The 23,558-nt window shown below is 41.1% G+C and overlaps 1 protein-coding gene across 2 annotated transcripts; it reads right to left on the bottom strand.

The window, feature by feature from the left end:
- Positions 1-313: 313 nt before the first annotated feature.
- On the bottom strand, positions 314-23,317 carry BCO1 (beta-carotene oxygenase 1). Of its 2 annotated transcripts, none has more exons than XM_075188977.1 (11): positions 23,074-23,317; positions 16,390-16,518; positions 15,052-15,181; positions 11,489-11,636; positions 10,837-10,996; positions 8,719-8,945; positions 7,687-7,944; positions 6,631-6,736; positions 5,034-5,128; positions 1,737-1,848; positions 314-1,324 (listed from the first exon to the last, which is right to left on the bottom strand). In XM_075188977.1, the coding sequence occupies exons 1-11, from the start codon at positions 23,168-23,170 to the stop codon at positions 1,170-1,172; spliced, it is 1,617 nt and encodes a 538-aa protein (XP_075045078.1). In that variant the 5' UTR covers positions 23,171-23,317; the 3' UTR covers positions 314-1,169. The 2 variants fall into 2 exon arrangements, with proteins under 2 accessions (XP_075045078.1, XP_075045079.1); XM_075188978.1 differs by having other exon boundaries at positions 23,138-23,315.
- Positions 23,318-23,558: the final 241 nt, after the last annotated feature.

Below are 23,558 nucleotides of genomic sequence, written 5' to 3'. Positions count from 1 at the left end.
GTCACATTTACTATATATCATCATCTTGTAATATTAAGGCAGGGGCGGATCCAGAAGTTAATTGCACCGGGGGCGATTTAGGGGGGGCGATTTAGTCCCGCCCCCTTTTTGACACCTAAGGCTGCTGACGGCTGCACACTATGTGCAGATCCGTTCAGCAGAGAGAGTTAGGGAGAGAGTCCTGCCCGGCTGCTCTGATTGTGTCAATCAGAGCAGTTGGGCAGGACTCTCTCCTTAACTCTCTCTGCTGAACGGATCTGCACATAGTGTGCAGCCGCCGGCAGCAAGCCCCTGGATCTGCCACTGTATTAAGGCGCCACAAAACTCTGCAGTGTCATAATGACAAATCACACAAAATCATACATAAAACAGGACAAGTACATACATTTTGATAAAGGAGGTGCAGACACGAGACAAGGGGTAGATAAGGCTCTGGTTATCAGACATTATGGTCTAGAGTTCATATATATATAAAAAAAATCCTATGAAAAGGAACCGTATGTGTCTGACAAGCACATATAGACTTTGCCCTTTCATTTATCAATGGTGCTAAAGTTTAATGTGTTATGTACAGTATTATATCCAAAGGTAGAAGATAAATTCAGGGCATGGATTTTATCTGCACTGACAATGTGCAGAAATGTATTCATAAGAAAAGTACAATCACTTCATGCAAAAGAGGATGTATACTTCAGACGCAGACGGACTACAGATCCCAGAATGCTCTGGCAGTCAGTGCAAGTCAACAATATGAATTTAATGAGAATAATTATGTACAATCTCTAGTAGGACATTGTTTGCCTTTTTTAAATGTACAGATGTGGTTTATTTTCAGCTTTTTCCAGGAGTTTACCATGTGTGTACTGAGTCTCCTTTTGTTCTCCCTTAACATCTCAGCCATTGTACATGCATAGTACAGACACTGCACTGCTGTGCCTACAAATAGCTTCCATTTAAATCAGACAGCTCTTGCTTATTAACACTGGCATCTATGATCAGGAGCATTGTGGCCCTACTGAACATTTGGTAAATGATAATGTTTTGGGTTCTGTGGTTTTGCAATGGTTCTTGAATTCTGTCCTTACCCTCCAGGGCTTTTGAAAAAGTTTTGACGTGGATCTCCCAGATTCCACTGTGTAGAACGGTCAGTTTGATTATGGGATTTCTGCTCAGTTCTTCTCTGGTATGAAGATTCCATGTAGGTCCAGATGAATGTTGGCATTGACACTGGCACGGCCCACTTCCTTAAAGGTTTTGGCATCCAATATGAGTAAGAAAGGGGATTTTTGGGGGTCTGAAGATACAATGGAAGATAATATAATTCCTGCAATACAAAAAACAAGGGAGAAAATCAAAATGGATATGTTTACTAAATCTCTAAATGTTCAATCCATATGTATAGATAAGGTTTCATCACTGGACTAAAACGTCTTCAGAGTTTAATCAGTTTATATAGACTTATAACGTACAAGATGTAGAGATGATTGTTTGCATGTTTCTATCCACAATTACTTGGTGCAGGCTTTATCCTTGTGTTATTTGAGCCTGACGTTAGGGACCACCGTGCTTATCACAATGGCTCACACTAATATATGTACATTCCGCCACTGTCTTTTTCTCTTCTATCCCAGCAGTTGCCTAGTAGCTGGCACTCTGTTCTGCCTCTCCCATCTCAGCTGTGTGCTTGGCAGTTGGGACGCTCTCTCTCTTTTTATTAGGAACTCAATGAAACTTACCATCATCCTCTTCTTTGCCATCTGGGTACGGTACAAACAGCGGCTCTGCCGGCCAGCACATTTCATCAGTCCATACCAGCATTTCCTTTGTCACCACGTCAACCTTCACGATCTGAGCAATTAAACACATATCATCATCATCATTATCATCTATTTATTTATATAGCGCCACTAATTCCGCAGCGCTGTACAGAGAACTCATTCACATCAGTCCCTGCCCCATTGGAGCTTACAGTCTAAAATCCCTAATATAGACACACACAGACATAGACCGACAGACAGAGATAGACTAGGGTCAATTTTGATAGCAGCCAATTAACCTACCAGTATGTTTTGGGAGTGTGGGAGGAAACCGGAGCACCCGGAGGAAACCAACACAAACACAGGGAGAACATACAAACTCCACACAGGTAAGGCCATGGTCAGGAATCGAAACTCATGACCCCAGTGCTATGAGGCAGAGGTGCTAACCACTGAGCCACTGTGCTTGATTGAATATGCCCCTTAGAGTCTCAATCTAGGAACAGAAATGTCCCACTTCTTTTGCAAGAGATGTAATTGGTTGAATATATTCATTAGCGCAGGTGCATCACTGATTCTCTGTACCCGGTTAGTGCTACAGTTCTTTATCTATTAAGGGGTCTATTTAATAAGGTGCGATCAGCCATAACAACTGAGAAAACTGCAGCTTTCTCCATAAAATGGACTTTGTATTATTTATGAAGGGATCATAGATTTCTCCTGGGGCACTTCCTAGTGAAGTGGGCAGTTTCGGGAGATTGCCACACTTGCCCGGGAGTCTGAGAGACTCTCGCAAAATGCAGGAGTCTCCCGGACATTCCGGGAGAGGTGGCAAGTATGGATAACGCCATCTCAGGTTATCTGTCATTTGCAATGGGATCCAGTTGAAGCCTCTCTGTCTTCGCTGGATCCCTCACCGTGGAAGTGCTGTGCCATTCCTTCTAACGCTGATGGTAAATAGTACAAATAGTTTGTGGTGTAGGCAGCGCCGGTGCTAGGGTCCTTGGCGCCCTAGGCACAGTGTGAAAATCGCCGCCCCCCCCCTTTAAAAATCGCCGCCCCCCCCCTTTAAAAATCGCTGCTGCGCTTCCCTCCCCTCAGCTACCCTCCCCTCCCCTCCCCATGTCTTTCTTTAACTTACCTGCATGAAGCTGCTCCTCTCTGCTCTGTCTTCTCCCCTCCACTCACAGACACTGTCAGTGAGCGGAGGGGAGAAGACAGAGCAGAGAGGAGCAGCTTCATGCAGGTAACATTCATAGCCCCTTCCCTCCTCTCTTCCTCGTGGATTTCCGTTTTTTTTTAATTTCGAGGCGCCCTGCAGAGCCCGGCGCTTTAGGCAATTGCCTAACCTTGCCTAATGGGAGCGCCGGGCCTGGGTGTAGGGGGCACTTCACTTGGGCTCTCAGAGCAGCCCCGGCATGGTAAATTACAGCGGTGTTCCATTATGCATCTCTGCGATTTGCAGCAATACATAGTGATTGTCACCGCAGTATATTAATAAATAGACTCCACCATATCTCATTGCTCCTTATGTATTAGTCTGAGGATGTAGATTTCTAAATGCTAAACAGATAGATATAAATCCAGGAAACCCATAGTTAGCATTAAATAATGTCCCAATCAAAGATATTGGTATTGACGCGTTTCTCTGTTACTTTCACTAGAAGCAGGAATGAGCTGTACTTTACTAAAAATGTATTATATTTGAGACTTTTAGTTCCTACGGATAACAGTGTCTGATTGTTAAATTATGGTGCTTAATATTCCATTTAGGGATCTGTTTATTTTGTCCTGATACTTGACTTATTGCTTTTATGGTCTTTTTTTATATCTGCATATTAATATACATATATAGTTTATTAATATTTAGTGACATTACTAAATAGATTTTGGACAACATTTTGATAATCTCAGTGTTAGTATTGTTGTATTATATTATAGAAGACTTTTTTTAATTGGTAGAGTTGAGAGATAGCTACCTCTGCTATTCCACTTTCGACCTTTTTGATTATCACGTTTTTCAATAGGTTGCGTGAAATTAAACATAATTGAACTTTGCTATTTAGTTCATTACCACTTTCTACACATTTAATAGATAATAACACCCAAAATTGAACAATCAGCTTTGGACAGAATATTGAAACCCAGTCCAAGGGAAGGGGAGCAGGTACAAAGTATTGGGGCCCGGGCCTGTCTATGTAGTGGGTGGAGTCACCAACCTGGTGTGGCCCCACCCCATTGGAGCCTAAAGAAGTTTCCCCAAGAAGTTGCTGTACCTGGGCCCAATATATCTCTTGGTAGCCCTGAGTGAGGGGTGCGCTCAGTCAGGACAGTGGGGGGACTGGGTTTCACATGATATTCTACTCTACAGTTTTGGGTGGAATTATACTTTAATAAGTAAAGGTGTAATATACCTTAGTATATACTTTATACTATGTTCACATTTTATTGGTAAGACCGTTACACTGGGAATAACTAGAATGTTAGGCTGACGAAGATCTACGTCGGGTTGGAAAAAGGAGCATTACGATCTATTTTGTATCAAAGCCGGTGTTAAAGGAGCACACTCATGGAAAAAAAACTTGTTTAGATTTTGTGCTTTTATTGTGTAGCGTTTATTAATGTTAAATGTGTTTTTTTTCTGCTTAGTTTTATCTTAGTATTTATTTTTTATCTTTAAATATCTGTCTATAAATTGTACAGTTTCCTCTCCTATGCCATGATTATAAGAAGGCCACCGTCATGTATCCAGAACTCTGAAATATATAAGGGGTGTACTAAATCCATAGTTGTCTACTCTCCCGGAATGTCCGGGAGACTCCTGAATTTTTGGGAGTTCTCCCAGACTCCCGAGAAAGCAGGCAAACATCCCGGATGCAGCCATCTCCGTTGTTGAAGAGGGTGGGGGCGGAGCTAAATGTGCCATCGAGGCCTCGTCCCCTGCTGTGATTGACTGAAATTACCTAAAACTGACAGGGGCGGGGCCTAACGGGGCACCACACGTGGCCCCGCCCCCTCGACTGACCCCCTCCTGGACAGCTGCCTTCAAAAGTAGGCATGTATGACTAAATCCAAAATTTAAGGTTTGTCCATAGCCTTAGGAATTGTGTGACGGAATTCTGATTTCCCTAAATCTAAAATTGAACCCCTCCCCAACCACCATCACATCCCTTCTCAAGTTTACGGTGATTACTAGTGTATTCCTATTTCAACACATCTGAAATTTGGACTCATGGATCTGTAAAAGATTTACTGCTAGAAAACAGTAGGCTTTACCTTGGTGGGAATGGGGCGCCATTCAACATGGGAAGCGTAAACGTATCTGTATTTCTTGCCATTATAGTCATAGTTAATTCTAGGTAGTTCAATTCCTAGGAGCATAAAAGATAATTTTACACACGGATTATGTTACAATATGAAGAAATTAAATATTCTGGGCCTGATTCATTAAGGCGCGGGAAATAAACATGTCCGTATTCAACTAGAAGCAGTTCTGTAGAAACATCTTTTGTTGAATACAGTTGTAGGTATTGTCTGCATGTACCAGGGGCGGATCTAGAAAAATGCTGTACCCGGGGCGATTTAAGGGGGGGGGATTTAGGCCCCGCCCCTTTCTAGCATCTAGCATTGTGTTTTAACCACAGTCAGAGCAGCCGGGCAGCACACTGTCCCTGCCTGTCACGGCTGGACGGACCTGCACATACTGTGCAACCGTCGGCAGCAAGTGTCTGCTAGGGGGGGCGCCCCGATCGCCCCCCCCCCCCCCCCCTGGATCCGCCACTGGCATGTACGGCAGAGAGACACAACGCACTGCAGGGTATGAACAATACATGTGCATTAGAAAGTCCCAGCAGAACGCACAAATAAAAAGTTTTCTATTATTGTCTGATAATAATATAGTAATGATAATATTAATGAAAAAAACATTTTTTTAAAAATAACTTTTATATTTTTCATTTTTTCCATAAAATACATTTATCAGAATATTGTTCATGGTTACTGTACATAAAATGCATTTTTATGGTTGCTCTTGATTGCAAACACATGTTCTAGCATTGTATACGCGGCCGTTATTACTGTCAATCGGAACTTACACCCGACCTGTAGCTGGTGCAAGTGATACAGCTGAAAATCAGGTACCTTAGAGATGCCCAAAGCTTGAATTGGACACTGTGCTGTGTGCGCTCAACATTGGCACGCTCTTACTGTACATTGACAATGTGCACTAGCTCCCTTCCTGTCCCGATCCGCCCCTGAAATAGTAGGCTGTCATAAATGTCCTTTGCATTTGAAGATTAATTGGATGTTCTTGCGTTCACTGGTGTATAGTATGTTTATGGGCGTGTGCGGTGCAATTTTAAGCAAAATACGGCACGTATCGGCATTTACATTCCTTAATAAATCAGGCCCTCTGAATGCTGTAAGGGTTATACCTCTCCAGGTAAATAGGGTAAATGACAATTTTACTGTTAAAAATTAAAAACTATATATATAAAAGAGACTTTTTTTTCTAATATCGCTAAAGTATATAGCAATGTATATATTATTCAACATTCTAGTCCTTAAAAATGAGCCTATGGGGTATATTTACTAAACTACGGGTTTGAAAAAGTGGAGCTGTTGCCTATAGCAACCAATCAGATTCTAGTTATCATTTATTTAGTACATTCTACAAAATGACAGCTAGAAGCTGATTGGTTGCTATAGGCATCATCTCCATTTTTTCAAACCCGCAGTTTAGTAAATGTACCCCTCAGAATGCCAACAATGTTTGTACTGAAGGTCATTGTTGAGATTAAACATTCTTTCAGAAACTTGAGTCTTATGTTACTTTCAATATGTTCCATAGAAGAATGAATTCGGGGCTCCTTACCTTCACATAAGACCTCCGGCTGACAGTATATCTCGCCCTCTTTGTCTCTGACCGCTGTTGCCGTTGTTTCGGGCAGTCTTACAAGATTAGCTCCCACTTCTGCTTTCTTTAACATGATAACGACAGAAAATATACTACTTACTAATTTGCATTTCTAATAGAGCAATGTATGCTTGTGCGGTGTGAAACAATGAATACATGTGACAGTATAGATGAAAATGGAGGGCCTGATTCATTAAAGATCTTAACTTGAGAAACTTCTTATTTCAGTCTCCTGGACAAAACCATGTTGCAATGCAAGGGGTGCAAATTAGTATTCTGTTTTGCACATAAGTTAAATACTGACTGTTTTTTCCAACTAAAATCCGAATATCTGGCAAACAATGTGAAAATAAACACTTACCACAGACTTACCTTGAAATCGATGCTGGAGATCTCCGATTGGATCACCATGCTGACAGAAACTTATCCCGATTGGACAATTATTCGCCACTGCAGCTTGACGTCATTGCAACATCTGTCAATACAAATTTAAAGCGGCAATGTGGGGAACACTAAGGTTAAGTGTTTAAACACTTAACCCCACATTGCCGCTTTAAATTTCTATTGACGGACGTTGCAATGACATCAAGATGCAGTGCCGAACACTTCTCCAATCGGAATGACTTGCTGTCAGCATGGTGAGCCAATCGGAGATCTCCAGCGTCGACTTCAGGGTATGTCTGTTTATTTTCACATCGGTTTCCCAGAAATTCGGATTTTAGTTGGAGGGCTTATCGATGTCGGATTTCTCAGCATCGATCAAGCGTACCCAACCCTCAAAGAGTATAACTACTGCTTTGCGTTAGAAAATGGTGCATAAAACCCTTGTTTAATTTAGTCAGGAGAACCAGTTAAAATATATATTGTTTCAATATGTCATTATTTAATATAATGCACCCTTAATTTTACAATATTATGGCAGTTCTATCTTAAGTCAAGAGGCATAATTAATAACTACTGCGAAGTTCAATAGCCATATCATCAGCAAAACACATGAAGAAAACAGAAACTAACCTTGTCATATTGCACAGGGATGACGTATCGTTTGCAGCTTGGTATTGAGGTCAATGTAGTCTCCTGAGAAAGGCCTTTCTTTATATTGGCCATATAAAACATTTCATATAAACTATTGTCCTTATATGTGATAATATCGAATACAACATGTCCGTCTTCTTCATAAGCATTAATGTGGTGATAAGCCACCATAGCATCAGTATAAAACTTCTCTCCAACTGGTTTTTTGGTCCTTTTATCAATAACGTGAAACCAGGTCTGAAAATCGAACAAAGAAAAAATACAAATGTTAAATCAAGGTTAAGGAAGATCTCCATCCATAATTATAACTTCATAAACAAATGTACATCAGTTTACTTATATCTGTTATGAATTAACACCTAGGGTAAATGTATCACACTGTGAGTCTCTGTGGGTTTGAAAAGTGGAGATGTTGCCTATAGCAACCAATCAGATTCTAGCTGTCATTTATTTAGTACATTCTACAAAATGACAGCTAGAATCTGATTGGTTGCTATAGGCAACATCTCCACTTTTCAAACCCGCCGGTAAATTCGCAGCTTGATACATTCACCCCCAGGTCACAGCCTGTAACAGTCCAACAGTCCAGTGAACTGACAGCTCCTTGTCGGATCCACACAGGTGGTTGGATATAGAAACAGGGGATTTCATCAGCACAACTCTAATTCATCAAATTAAGGAATTGTAAGATCCACTAATATAAATACTGTGATTGCACCGTTCTTTGTAATATGTAAGTGCTCTATAAAGTATAAAAATAATATTATGTTGCACTAATGAAAACGGTTGTCTATGCCTGTTTCCTTGAATGTTAAAGTTATGCCACTGATTGATATGATTGTGCACTGATAACCATGCCATTCATCCTGCTTCATCTCCTTTGCACAATGCAGGCATTAAGCCGCTGGCACACTATAGGCATGCTGGGAAATACATTCTGTCTATCACATGTTGGCATAGCCCATGGCTCTCTGAAGACCGACCAGGCCAGAGACCTACAATAAAACATACCTTTTCATCATTGTGGAAGGTAATGCAGGATGCCCAGTTGACACCTCGGAAGTAGGCAGTTGCCAGCTTCACAATCTCCAACTTTAAAGGCTGTTCTACAAAGATGATGTAGTTCTCCGTCATCCCGAAGCTGTGGTAGTAGCTAGGACTCAGAAGGCGATGGGCAGGAATGGAACAAAGAACCTCTGCATTTTTCAGGGGCGACTTTTTCTTACTGTCTTTATTATCTAGGACAAGATTATTTCACATTAGCACAAAGATGTTCGGAAGGGACATTATGGCAAAACAGTATAATTTTGCAAACTGTAGCTGCAGGTACTTTGCAGATCTAGACCCTCAGCCTAACCCAACATTGATCACCCTATTGTGTGGATAATGGGTCCTAGATTGGTCATTTATTTTTTGCCATTTATTTATATTACAGCCAATGCCTTCACACACATCACTGATGGGAATTCTGTCACTTTGGATTGTTGTACCCACAGACAAGCTATTTGGGTATAATTTAGCTAATACCTATCACTTTGGCAGTTCAAATGGCAAAACTTTCGTTATTTGATACATTTACCCCCAGGGCTTGCTTTGCTGAACAGAACAAAGCATTTATCACAGCATAAGACTAAATTGGGGGAATTCAGTTCCTCCCAGAATAGCGTCGCAATAGATTTACTACCGTTAACACGGTAATTTTAACCCTGCTTCCTGCAGCAAGCAAAAAGCCGGCGTTGAAATGACCGTATTAACGGTAATTACGCACACTATTACCGTAATATCGGTAATAGTGCACAGTTGGCATTACTTTCGGCAATAACGCGTCCAATTGAATTCCCCCTATGTCACATTTTATAATTCAAATTAAAAAATATTTTTTAATGTAGCTCTTACAAAGTGCTTTGGCTCTCAGAATGGCAGCTTTCATCAATCACTTATACACATGTATAATGCCCTTCACACTATTACCTTCTACTGAACTCACCAAAAGTGTACAGACTTTTTTGGGGGAATTCAATGCGGCGTTAATTCTATTACCGTTAATGTTAACCCTGATTTCTGCTCGAAGCTCCCCGAGCAAAAGACAGCGGTAAAGATTACCATAGTAACAGTAATAGTGCACACTATTACCGTAATATCGTTAATAGTGCGCAGGGTACGTTACTTTCAGCAGTAACGCGCCCAATTGAATTCCCCCCTTTGTATGAGCGCTACATGTATTTTGCATCTTGACTACAATACAACTGAACAAATGGTAAATAAAACAAAAACAACAGACACACACCATTGCTCACATGTACACCAGAATAGGAAAATAGATAAAGCACTAGACACTTGCAATCAGGTGACCTACATGAATGCTTTTGTGCCAGATATAACACTACTATATATTTTACTAGCAGATGAACCTCCTGTGTCATGTGTCACAGAGTTAGTGTGACAATCACACCATCCAACGGGGGTGTCACACACTCGTGATGAAAAGCATGAACATCCTGCTAACTGTGATGTGCATGCGATCAGTATGTACCAATAAAATCCTATTTTTTCTACCATACCATGCTCTTGAATTAACATTTTGGTCACATCCCTCCATCCCTATCACGGCCCCATGGGCTCCCAATACACATTTTTTTGTGAGTGATTTCCCACTGAAATAGTCGCTTCTTAAATATCCTCTATAGAATACTTTCAGTTTACTTTTTCATTAGAACACAGCACTTCCCTTGCCTCAAGTGCTTTCATTCCCAGCAAACCTTATACTCCACATATATTGTAACAAACAGCAATATCATCTCCCAAAGTTTACTGCCACAGGGGCTGCTCTGGTGGTGGTGACGCCACTGGCAAGGACATCCTTGCAACGTTGAGTTTGAATTGTAAAATATTGGGGACAGCCATGGGCACCTATCTAACACCCAAAACGCCACTATTGTAATTTGTCAGGATTACTCTTAATCTTGTCCCTTTATTATAATGTTATTAATTATCTCTCTCACATACCCTCATACCCTTGTTCCTTGTGAAAATGGAGTCTAGGTAACACTGCATTAGTGACACAGTGTATATTACCTGGCTGTATGTAAGGTTGCATTGTGTTCAGACAATGAGTTCTTACTGTCTTACCTGCAACTGTAGTAGGGACTGTAGGAGGGACCTTAAAAACCATGTACTTTGTTTTTCCTTTGTCACCAATGGATGTCCCCATATTAAATGTGTTCCCTGCACTGTCATAATGCGGGTGAGAAGTCGCTAAATTGACTGTCACATACTTCATATAGTCCACCTACAAAATACAGAAAGACATTATAATGGCAACTAAACCCTAAAATTCAATTCCTCCTCAGAGGGGGTGGTAATATATCCTTTTGCAGGGAGAAAAAGGCCGTGAGCCCTCCTGGAAAGTAGGGAACACCCCTGTAATTGTGCCCTCTCCCCCCCTTCTCATTTAAATAATACTGGTGCACAAAACAATGTCATTCATGTTACTCAGTAGCCACCAGTTACGTCACTCAGTAACCCCCAGTTATGTCACTAACCTGAGTTCTGCACAGAAAAAAGACAGACAGCTAGAACAGTAAGACCCCTATAAATATTATTATTATGCACCGATAACACAAATGATCGCAACTGGTCAGATAATAATAACTTATCAGTTGACTACATCCTCCTAACTGAAGCAGCACATTCTCTAGCTTGGGCTACAGTATAGCTAAGGATTGTGGGTAGCAATATGATACAAGACTCATTTATAAATGAACCTGGGCAGAAGTCATACCTTTTCTAGTGTTTCCAGAGACTGGGGATCGATCTTCCTGATAAAGTTGGTTTCAGAAGAAGCATAATAATCATCTCCAAACTTTATGATGTTGATTAAGCAGTTATCTGTGAACTCAGGCACCACATGTGACAGGTAAGTGAAGGCTCTGTAATGAGGGTTATAACACTATACTGAAACAGCTTTGGACAAGATGACTTGTAATGTAAATGCTAGCACTATACAAGTGCATATATTCAAGTCACTTACAAGCAGTTTAGGGAGGCATTGAATTCACTAGGAAGCAGAGACATCCCTACCTCATGCCTCTTTAATGTCACTAGGTCCTAGCGAAGTGTTAGGCAATAAAATCAAATATTTTAGTTCAGAAGCACCTTGACGGGGCAGGTGGCTTATCATACATTTGTAAATGTGTGTAACCTCCTCTCTGTTGTCACCCTCCCCGAAGGGATTACTGATACCTGTAGTCATTGTACTTCCCATCATAATGAGTCTAAAATTCCATAAAGCGTCTAGATGTTACATATATATTATGATTTGTAGGTTCACGGTAAACCTAGATATCAATGGTTCCTAAATCAGTGAGTGCCATGCAAGTGGTCAGGGCTTACTTTCGGGTAGTTTCAGGAATTTTGGGCAGTTGTCTGGACTACCGGTAGAGTAGGCCATACTCCCAGAACCCTCATCACTTCCTTCAGGATCTTGATGATGCACATGACGTCACAAATGGTGTCATTTGTGACGTCACACCCTGGAAGTGACTGCCAACACGGAGACTCAGTCCGTGCAGCGGCTTTACATCTCCTCTCCTCAAGTTTAGATTAAATACAGAGGGTAAGACATGAGATATAATAGGGGATGTGTGTTATATAATTCCCTATAAATTGAGTATATCAAACACACTATTAGTGATTATTGAGCAGTGACATACAATTTGTCAGCTCAGGAGCCATCATCTCTTGTAACAAACTATATAGTATATCTTCTCTTGGCTTGTATTACTGAGATAATTATGATAGTGACAACTATTACATACTCTACTGTCTAAACACTTACTACTCAGGGGCAGTCACCGAAGGGTTACACATATTTTAAATTCTTTCTCTACATTTTTCCTACTTGTTTTTATCCTATATTTCGATCCTTTTTTTAAATATCATTTCAATAAAGGCTACGGCCCCGTGTTATGTTTTATGTTATAAGCATCATTTATAAGGGACTGGCGTGCCCCCTTTTGGTTCATTGAACCTCAACTTCTCTCCCTGTATTTGAACATAGTAATTATATTCATATTTACTTCTAATTAATTACTACTTTCTATGAGAGAAGTTCCTTTCCTAGTGCGAGCATTAACTTCCCTTGTTTCACAGTATTGCAGTCAGTAAATAGTTAACAAAACACTCCGAAATTTCAAAAGAAGTCGGGAAAGGTAAAAAGTTTGAAATAACAATTATGAAAGTTAAAAATAAAAATTCAAGGCACAATAGATCATGTTATCTATAATGTTATAATTTATGTAAGAAAAAAATCCTGTGCATTGACATACTAGACCTTTTTATTATTATTATTATTATTGTAGATATATAAGGCGCCACAGTGCTCCGCAGCGTCGCGCAGTAGGGAAAACAGTACATACATAAAACAGGGACATACAAGGTAGACAAAATAAACGCAGACATGAAAACAAAGGGTATGGAGAACCCTGCTCATTAGAGAGCTGACATTCTAAAGGGAAGAGGGTACAGCTGAAACAAGAGGAGAGTGTGGCTTAGAGTGGAGATTGGGATAGTTGTGAGGGTGCATTAGTGTTAATAGTGTTATCGGGGATAAGGTCACCACTATAAAAAGAGATGGGTTTTCAAAGACCATCTAAAGATTTGAAGGCCGTGGGAAAGTCTGATTGAGCGTGGTAGGGAATTCCATAAGTGGGGAGTAGCACGGGAGAAGTCTTGTAGGCGGGAGTAAGAGGTGATTAACAGAGACGAGACAAGGCGCAGTTCAGAAGTAGATCTAAGAGGGCAGAAGGGGGAGTATTTTTATATGAGATTCGAGATGTATGCAGGGGTAGTGTTGAGGGCTTTGTAGGTAAGGGTGAGTAATTTGAATTGGATTCTGCAGGACGCTTGGAGCCAGTGTAGGGATTTGCAAAGTGGTGCAGCAGATGTGGAGCGGTGAGAGAGGAAGATCAGTCTTGCAAGTCTCTTGCTTCCTTTCTGTACCCAAACAGTAGGTTCAAATAAAAACAATTTTCTAAAAATAAAAAGTGAAAAGAATGGCCTGCTCTCTCGGAAGTCCAGGTGACCTGCCCTGAATTTGTCTACTTGAAATTGTATGAGATACATAAAACTTATTTTGCCCTTGATTTCAATGTCTGCCAACAGCTTTAGAACTATCAAAATAATTATCAAAATATTTAGAGATCTTGGTAATGAACATAGGGGGTAGTTACTTTAGAGCTACTTTTGCACAGGAAAGTAATTTTCACTATAGACGCCAGATTTTTCAGGATGAGCAACCCCCACAAAGAAGTGGATAATGGTTCACTGTCAATTCTATGCATCCAATTATGTTCACCACCATCAAAAGTGTGTAGAGGTGAAGTCTTGTATAGTGCATTTATTGTGGAGACAGAACACCTACTTACTTAAGCCGATCCCCCCTGTTAACTAATTGTGTCCTAGCTACAACTCTGAGCGCAGATCATCTCTCTATAAATATAACCTCCGCTAAGAGGCCAAGCTTTTCAAAGAAAGGGAGAATTTTTTTAGAGGGGTTCTCCAATTTTGAGGATTCAACCTCAAGCTCAGATCTGGAGGGATAGCTTGAGTCTGTTAACATGACAACATCCCCAGGGATAACCAATCAAAAACTGACATCACATGTAAGGTCAAGAAAAAAATTGTGAGGAGGTGGGAAATATTGGCCATCACAGAAGAAAGTTTATCCCTCCACAGAAAAACTGCATACCTGTGGAATCTTCAATGTATCCCTACATACATTGAAAAACATACAGATATAGGTTTTAGGCAAAGGATTCCACTTTTCTCAATTTAATATTGTAGGACACTAAGAAATAAAGATGTCTTAAAAGCAGGTGGGGTCTGTTTATTGAGTACTGAACGACAGGTGAATGGTGATATTGTTGTCTTTATCATGCATATTTCAACATTAAACAGATAGTTAAATTGTGTGTTAATTGGGCAGCACGGTGGCTCAGTGGTTAGCACTTCCTCCTCTCAGCACTTAGGTCATGAGTTTGATTCCTGACCATGGCCTTATCTGTGAGGAGTTTGCATGTTTGCGTGGGTTTCCTTCGGGTGCTCCGGTCTCCTCCCACACTCCAAAAATATACTGGTAGGTTAAGTGGCTGCTATCAAAATTGACCCTAGTCTCACTATCTCTGTGTGTGTGTGTGTTAGGAAATTTAGACTGTAAGCTCCAATGAGGCAGAGACTGATGTGAGTTAGTGCTCTGTACAGCACTGCGGCATTAGTGGCGCTATATAAATAGCTGATGATGATGATGATAATCCTCTGAAAACATTGACAGGCTTTGGAACTTACTTGGAGAAGATATTTTTGCAGGGGTCTGGATAAGCCATGGTCCCAAATTCTGACACCACTATTCTGTTGGCTTCCATGTTAGATGTATACGTGTCACTGCGGAGGAATTTGCTTCTGTAGTACACTTCACCTGCCAATCAACAAAACAGGATTTGTTATAAAAGGAATAATTGGCCCATTTTGCATTGATAAAGCCGAATACATCTGCATTTTATTATATGTACTTTCTAACATGGGTCAGAAACCAATGTGCAGTTGGCTTATAATCTGTTTTATAAACATCTAATACAGCATATGTGCAGGAGACTGTCACCTAACTGTAAGGCTGTAAACTAAAATAGATGATCAACATTGCATATTCTATCGCCTTTAAAGTGTTAAATGTGACTGTACAGCTTCCGCCGCGGCAAAAGTGCCGGGTGGAAGATATCTCTGTGGGAGATACAACTCACCTAGCAGGCAGTTTTCAATGGCACTGTCCTGGCTAGCTTACATTCTTAAATGGTGGAGAAAACAAAATTTTATCACAAAAATGTTAGTTTTTTTCTTCACATTGGGGGAATAAGCAATAATTAGGCCTTATCGTTATCTAATTGGACACAGATCCAGTTGGTGCTTGGGCCATATAGCCTAGTTTGTGTATGAGCATCTTTAGGTGTTACCTAGATTAACACTGCTTGGTATACAGGCCTGGCGCTCCCATTAGGCAAGGTTAGGCAGTTGCCTAGGGCGCCGGGCCCTGGAGGGCGCCTCAGAAATAAAATTACTTTAAAACTGTGCAGCGACCACTGACCATACCTATCACGGGCGCTGCACAGCGTTCAGATAAATCCACGGGGAGGGGGGAAGAGGCTATTGATCAACACCGCCGCCTCTCTGCTCCGTCTCCTCCCCTCCACTCACTGACGGGCATGACATCATCATCACGGCCCGACAGTGTCAGTGAGTGGAGGGGAGGAGACGGAGCAGAGAGGAGCAGCTTTATGGAGGAAAGGTAAGGAGGGAGGAGGGCGCCGATTTTGACAGTGTGCCGGGTGCTGATTTTTAAAGTGTGCCTGCGGTGGGGGGGGCGCCAATTTTTAAAGTGTTCCTGCGGCGGGGGCGACGATTTTTGCGGCGGGGGGGAGGGGGGCGCCAATTTTGACAAAGTGCCTAGGGCGCCAAGGACCCTAGCACCGGCCCTGTTGGTATAAAACATCTTTTGAGATCATTACTGCTCTGAGTGCAAGTGTAGGGAATGTGTCTTATTTTTGTTTTATACGTAGGTAGAAATATTAGCGTGCACATACAGCCATTTATATTCTTTATAATGAAAAAGCCACAGTGATGCGCTCTTACCATTTTTAAAAGTGAAACTGTGCAGTAGAGAAAGACCGTCAAACCAGTGACTATATGACATTTCCCCAACAGAGTGTATTCCGGGGCCATTCCGTAGCAGAGTTCCCTGCAGCCATTTTGGTATGTACCCTGTGGCAGAAAAGGAAGAGCTATTTGAAGAAGGAAACACAAAACCTTTGCAAATTATTTTGATAAAGGAAGATATTAGTAAGGAAAAAGCATGGAACCAACACTTTGCTCTTTGGTGTCAGACATTTCAGACTAAGATGATGCTGACTATGATGTTATTCAGTAGGATTACTGACAGAGATGGGCCCTGGGCCCCACTGCCTGTGGGCCCTGCCCCCTACCTGTCTGGATTCCACTAAATGTTTTGGGATGGAATTCGGACTCCTAGCAGCCCAAAGCTAGAGCTTGATGCAGCCGCCGTGCGCCTATGTATACCCGCCTAATTTGCTGACACTAGTGGTCCTGCAGGGCTCCCGTAGCTCCTGTAGGACCGATATTGTGTCATTGAATGATACGTCCGCATCAGGTAGTGCTCAATGCGTCCGCCGGCGCAGCCAGATCATTACCTAACACATTAGTGGTCCTACAGGGCCTTCATGTCCTAATCCTACACCGTAGAAACCTACTTGTATTTTTAGGTTCATCCTATATGCACATGGCCCTTAGAGCTTATAAAAATTAACTATCATGTTGTAGAACCTTTGAGACACATTGCACTGCTAATTGGAAACTTATATGATACTTATATAAATATATGAAGGCCAGAACAAACGAAAACTTTTGTAAGCGAGTGCAAAAATTAAAAATAAAAAAAGATGCTTGTTGACAGTCAGTACAGTAAGTTACATAAATTTTATTAAAAAATCAGTTACGGATATAGGGCCTGATTCATTAAGGACCTTAACTTAAGAAACTTCTTATTTTAGTCCCCTGGACAAAACCATGTTACAATGCAAGGAGTGCAAATTAGTTTTCTGTTTTGCACTTATGTTAAATACTGACTGTTTTTTCATGTAGCACACAAATACTTGATAGCTTATTTGTACACTGAAATTTAAAGTTGATATTTGTGTGCTACATGAAAAAACAGTCAGTATTTAACTTATGTGCAAAACAGAATACTAATTTGCACCCCTTGCATTGTAACATGGTTTTGTCCAGGAGACTTAAATAAGAAGTTTCTTAAGTTAAGATCCTTAATGAATCAGGCCCATAATTCTTATAAGCAATACTTGGTGATTTTGGCCCAGAGTTAATGTGGCAACTATATTTTAGAGACCAAGTTAGGTTATGATAAAAGGCATAATGATAGAAAGACAAATATCTGGTGTTGTAGGATTATGGGTTAATGAAATACTAGGTCGCCCTTAAGATGAAACAAGGACATGTTTTGAACTAGAAAAGAGTGTAGGTAAATACAACACATACTATCTAATTCATTGCATCACTGGACAAAAAAATAAAGGATGGTTTATGTAAGGTCAACTTTACAACCTTAAATCAATCAAAATCACTATATCTCCAAAAAACAAAACAAAACCAGGAATCCTTTTTTCCAATCACTTTAATCCATGAAGCAGCAATGTTTAAAGATTTACATTGATTTAAAAAAGATGAATTCACCAGTGACGTTTAAAAATATCAGAGGATTTCCCATTTATTTCAATGTGCCTATTCATTTAAATGAGGTTATCTTCCATTGCTAGTCCTTGTCCATGAGTCGGTGTCCTATGTTGGACAACTACTCATGGACAAGGGTGTGAAGCCTGATCCAGGGAAAACAAGAGCTATCTGCCAAATGCCACCACCTGAGGACAAATATGGGCTCCAGCATTTCCTTGGCATAACTACTTACCTTGTGAACTTCATGCCAAGCAACAGTGAGACAACTGCTCCACTACATCATCTCCTGGGCCAAGATGTTGACTGGTGCATGCAAGAGTCACAGAATTCTGCTTCTGCAAATCTAATGGAGCTACTGACAAGACCTCCCATCCTTCAGTGTTTTAATGTATACCTTCCGGTTGTACTATCACTTAATGCCTCCCGGCATGAACTTTGTGAGGTCTGCCTCAAGTGCAACAAGCTGGTGCTTTTGCTTTCAGAGCCTTAAAGGAATCACAATACACACAAATCGAAAAGAAGCTCCTAGCCTTCGTGTTTGTTTGATAAAAATCCATGACTACATTTATGGCCATCCTGTTACAGTAGAGACTGATCAACAGCTGATCACGACACTCAGAAAACCGCTTCACATTGTATCCTGTGCAAGATGCTCAAATTGCCATGACATAATACTGGCGTGGTATACAAGCAGTGCAAAGAACTCTACATGGCTGACACGCTCTGTAGTGCGCACTTGCCACACTCAGAATCTGCTGAAGTTGGTGATTACTTTGAGATCATAACCCACCAGGTGTTGTTATTCAACCAACTCCACAAACTAAAACGTGAAACTCAGGCGTGTTACCTTTGCTAATGTCTCTCGCAAGTCATCACTCAAGGTTGGCCCACATCCTCGAGAGAACTTTCACATAATATTAAGAACTTCTTTGATATGAAGGATGGATGGCCTGATATTACATGGCCAGAAGTTTGTTGTACTTCAATTCTCACAGAAATACTAGGTCCAGCAACTCCATCAGGGACATTTTAGCCTTGAGTCCATGAAGCGCAAGGCGTGAAAGACAATGTTTTGGCCATCCATGTATACTGACAAAGACAGACAGATCTCCCAATCTAATGCCTTCAGGCCACGTCAAACCAAGGTGCCAATGCACTTCCACGACATTCCTGATTTGCCTCATTCCTTCACTGTTGCTGATATCTTCAAATGGAGGGGAAGAGAGCACCTGTTCCTTGTTTATTCATATTAAGGGTGGTTTGAAATCAACTACTTACCCAACCTTACCAGTGCAACTGTGATCACAAAGTTGATACAGCACTTTGTGGTGCGTGGCATTCCGCAACAATCAATTACTAATAACGCAATGCAGTTCATCAGCAAATCATTTAAGGAATTCTCACATGCTTAGGATTTCAAGCACATAACCAGTAGTCCACCATACCCCAAATCAATGGAGTTGCTGAGAGGGCAGCGCGTTCCATCAAACATTTACTTGAGGAGTGAACTTGTGACAGCACAGAGAAATATGCTGTATACTAAGTTATAACATGCCAAGGGATGGTTTGCCATCATCAGCACAGTCAGGTCGCACGAGGACCAAGAAACTCACCAGTGCTGACAGGTCAAACAGTACTTGCAACCAGTGATTGACAGCCCTCACATGACCCACTAAACTCTGACAGTGAGAGCACTGACAGTAGATCTAAATTAACCCCAATCATTCTGACCAGATCTGGGAGGGTATCCAAACCCATTCCCAGATTCCAAGACTTTGTCATGTAGCTTCTACAGACAAGTTTATCACATAGTTGCCTATTCTCCCGGAATGTCCGCGAGACTCCCGAATTTCTGGGAGTCTTTCCGGACTCCCAGGAGAGCAGGCAATTCTCCCTGATCCTGGCCGCCTGTGTAAACTAAACGGAGGGGGCGGAGCCTAGTGACATAATGAACGCGCCATCGTGGCCCCACCACCTGTTTTTATTGGTCCACAGTAGTGATGTCCATTTTGGGGACAGGGCTAATGACGCAATTCTTTGAGCCCCGCCCCCCCCCCCCCCCCACACACACCCACCTGCACCCCGGACCTCCCGGGAATCATCTTGCCCATGTTGGCAAGTATGGCTTATCACCATTACATAGCTGCTCACTGTCTTTATCAGTAACCGCAAGGCATTGTGGGAGTGGTCGGTGTGTGATGTCATAAGTTAGTAACAGACAGGCATATGGAAATAACACACTACAGGAGGACTTGAACCGAGTACAGAGACTGAAGGACTGTTCTGCTGGTTACTGCATGTGTCTGCGATTTGTTAAACACATGGATTGGTCTGATCTAATAAGTGGTCAGCATAACACAATGTATATATTTGTCAATGGCTAAATACAATTATCAAAGACAAAAAGATTGTGTTTTAAATTTGGGAACCTCTGTAGAGAGTGCTATTGGTACGGTGAGATAAAAACAGCCTAATTAGAAAATACTGCAGTGAAGTGAAACTAATGTGTGAGGGCACACAATGTAATCCCACCGAGATTAGTTCTAGAATGCCCACTAATTGTTCTGGGAGTTGCTGGATTTTCATGCTCCAGTTATTTAGCTAAGAATCAGAATCAGAATGTTGGTTGTGTCTGCTTCATTAGTACTAGACAGTGTATACAATGTCTATGCTTCCATTTATATACGCATTAACGGAACATTGTATTGAATAATTCATATTTTGAACGCATTATTAGTTTTGTATGGCTCTTTTACATTAATGAAAAAAGGCAACTCCCATTTATAAAACTTGCTTTGTCAATATATTCCTACTAGACAATGCTATGGAAGCTGTGACTGGATCACATATAAATAACTTATGGTATGAATTTATTTAAAGAAAATAGCGGAGGGCGCATAAATTGCCAATGCACCTATTTTTAATATTGTGTATATTTTGAGATAGGAAATCGTTATTTCTGAGACCAGGGTAGAAAATGTGTTTTTTTGTTTAGCCTCTCTAGAGGAAATGCATTATGTCTGATGTATATATCTAATACAATGAACCTTTGTTTACCAGCCCAGGTACACCAGCAATGAGATACGCTAGCAGCGTCAGTTACCCAGAAGAAGTCTGGTTCTGGATGCCGGTATAGGAGTCCAGTGGTAGCAGCATTTGTAAGCCCCTCCTACTGCGGCAAGAGGGTGCATTTAGAATAACGAAAGAGATCGGTGGCAAAGTAAGCCCAGCCGGTTCCCAGCAACAACAGATAGGGTGGCATAGGCGGTCTATCCTGTCACAGAAGCATTTTACCATTTTTTTAATTTGCAAATTAAGGAAATTGTTCTTTTGGAGCCTATTGGGTAATTTACTTAGAGCATGATTTATGTGATGCACAATGCACTATTGTTGCTGAGGTTACAAGTCATACACACTCACACAAGTACACCCCCCATTGATCAACAAGTAGAACACAAAGCATACCTCCTAACAGTCCCCAGTTTAACTGAATTGTCCCAATTTGACAGAAAGGAGACATAGCCTCACAATAATGTTTGATGGTTTGGTGGATCTGGGTGTCTTCTATTTGGATCTGGGTGTTGTTTTGGCCATACATGGCTATTCTCCTGGAATGTCCTGGAGACTCCCAAATTTCAGGTAGATATCCTGAATTCCCAGGAGAGAAGGCCACCCTCCCATGTCCCGCCCACTTTATAGTGAAGTGGGTTGGATGGGGGCATCAATGATGCAAATTGCATCATGTTGGCCCCACCCACCGTGACACGATGATGCAATTGTGGCTTTGCGCCACGGAAGGTGGAGCCAAATTACGTGATTTGCCACGTCACGCCCACCGCCACAGATGTCAACTGAACAACCCATTCCTGGGATCTCCCACAGGGGAGTTAGAAAACGCAGGCTGGTATGGTTTTGGCAGATCATGGGAATGGCTTGTGTCCCGATTTTGTATTTTAACATTTTGGGAGGTGTGCTCAAGGGCACACATCTGCCACAAATGAAAACATCCACACAAAGGAGAGTCTACTTTAATGAAACTTTTTTTAACATTTATTTATATATAAATACTATATACTACTATTAGAAGCCATCGTGGAGTACTGTGACCATATAAACGCATGACCTAGATACTTGTTATTATTGAGTGTGAAATTGAAATAAAAAGCAATTTGCTTTAAATAAGTGATTCTCATACCCAGGAATGACTCTATCAATATAAGTGATGACATTACTGCTCCTCAAATAAATATAAATACATATTCATCTCCCTTTTGTAAAAAATATATATGCAGCACTATATACTAATTTGTTTAGTCTGTTTGCAGCTGAGCAGGTTTATCTAAGCAGGTTGTGTGCAATGTAGACTTCAATGCACTACGACCCCCGTCATGACATGTTTACTGAACATAAGTCCAGTAAGTATGAGTACATTTTAAGAACTGTCCTTTATATTCAGAGTGTGAGGGATTCTACTGTGCACTTGTAGTTGGTTTAAGTCTTATATGTATATGTGCATATTTTATGTTTTGTTTTAAAAATAAAAAGCAGTATGTAAAATCACCTGGGTCCAAGGCACTCAAACAGTGTCACTTAGTGCAAACACATCACTGCTACCATATCTCTGGTGTAATACAACTTCAGTGGTACCCAGTGATGAGTGTGCTGAAACATTATATCCCTAAATGCAGTGTTCTACACTCTCCTACCTGCTCGTCATGGGCATTGTATTTCACCCATGCACTATGTATATACACAGATACTTTTTGACTTAGCGACAGGTCCACAGAACAAGATGTTACTGCCACTGAAAGGGTGAGACAAGATAAATATGTATTATATGCTCTGTTGTCTTTCTTCAATCTAGAACTCTTTGTTAATTCTCTAAAAGTGTTTTGTTTTCTTACCCCTCTCAGCCCATTAGGAGTTAAGTACACAGACTGTAAAATATGACTATGGCTAGTGATTAATTAAGTTGAATTCCTATCCTGTGCATGATTAGGTTAACACTCCCATTGGCACAGAAGAAAAACAGAGTTTATTTAATCCCCTTACCTTGCACCTCTGCTTTTATTGGCTCAGGGCATTCCTGGCGGTTTTTGGAGAAGATGACACCTACCACAGACTCTACCAGGTTATCTTTGCTCTCCATGGCTGGTACACAGTGTAGAGGAGGAGGACTCAGTTCTCCTTTTTCCTGTCATTTGTTCTCCCTCCCAGCTTATTTATAGAGATGTTTTGGTCAAAGTGCAGCATGTCGGATGGTGTGTTTATCACTGCACACTAGCAGAACAGCCACACACACTCACACTGGACTCACACCCACTTGCACTCTCCCTCCTACTCTGTCATCACCAACCATGCATCTTATCTCTAGAAAAAAAAGAACAGTGTAGGATTAACATGTGCACTGCCAGAGAGACAGAAGAGTTCATACACTTAATTCTTCAGATTTACACCTGCTTCTGCCCACCTATATTCATAGAGTTAGGGGTATATTTACTAAACTGCTATTTGGAGGTGTTGCCTCTAGCAACCAA

Source organism: Mixophyes fleayi, chromosome 10 (genome assembly GCF_038048845.1).
Source record: "Mixophyes fleayi isolate aMixFle1 chromosome 10, aMixFle1.hap1, whole genome shotgun sequence".
Taxonomy (NCBI): Eukaryota; Metazoa; Chordata; class Amphibia; order Anura; family Limnodynastidae; genus Mixophyes; species Mixophyes fleayi.
Note: the sequence above shows the minus strand (reverse complement) of the source record. Positions and strands in the feature narration are given on the sequence as shown.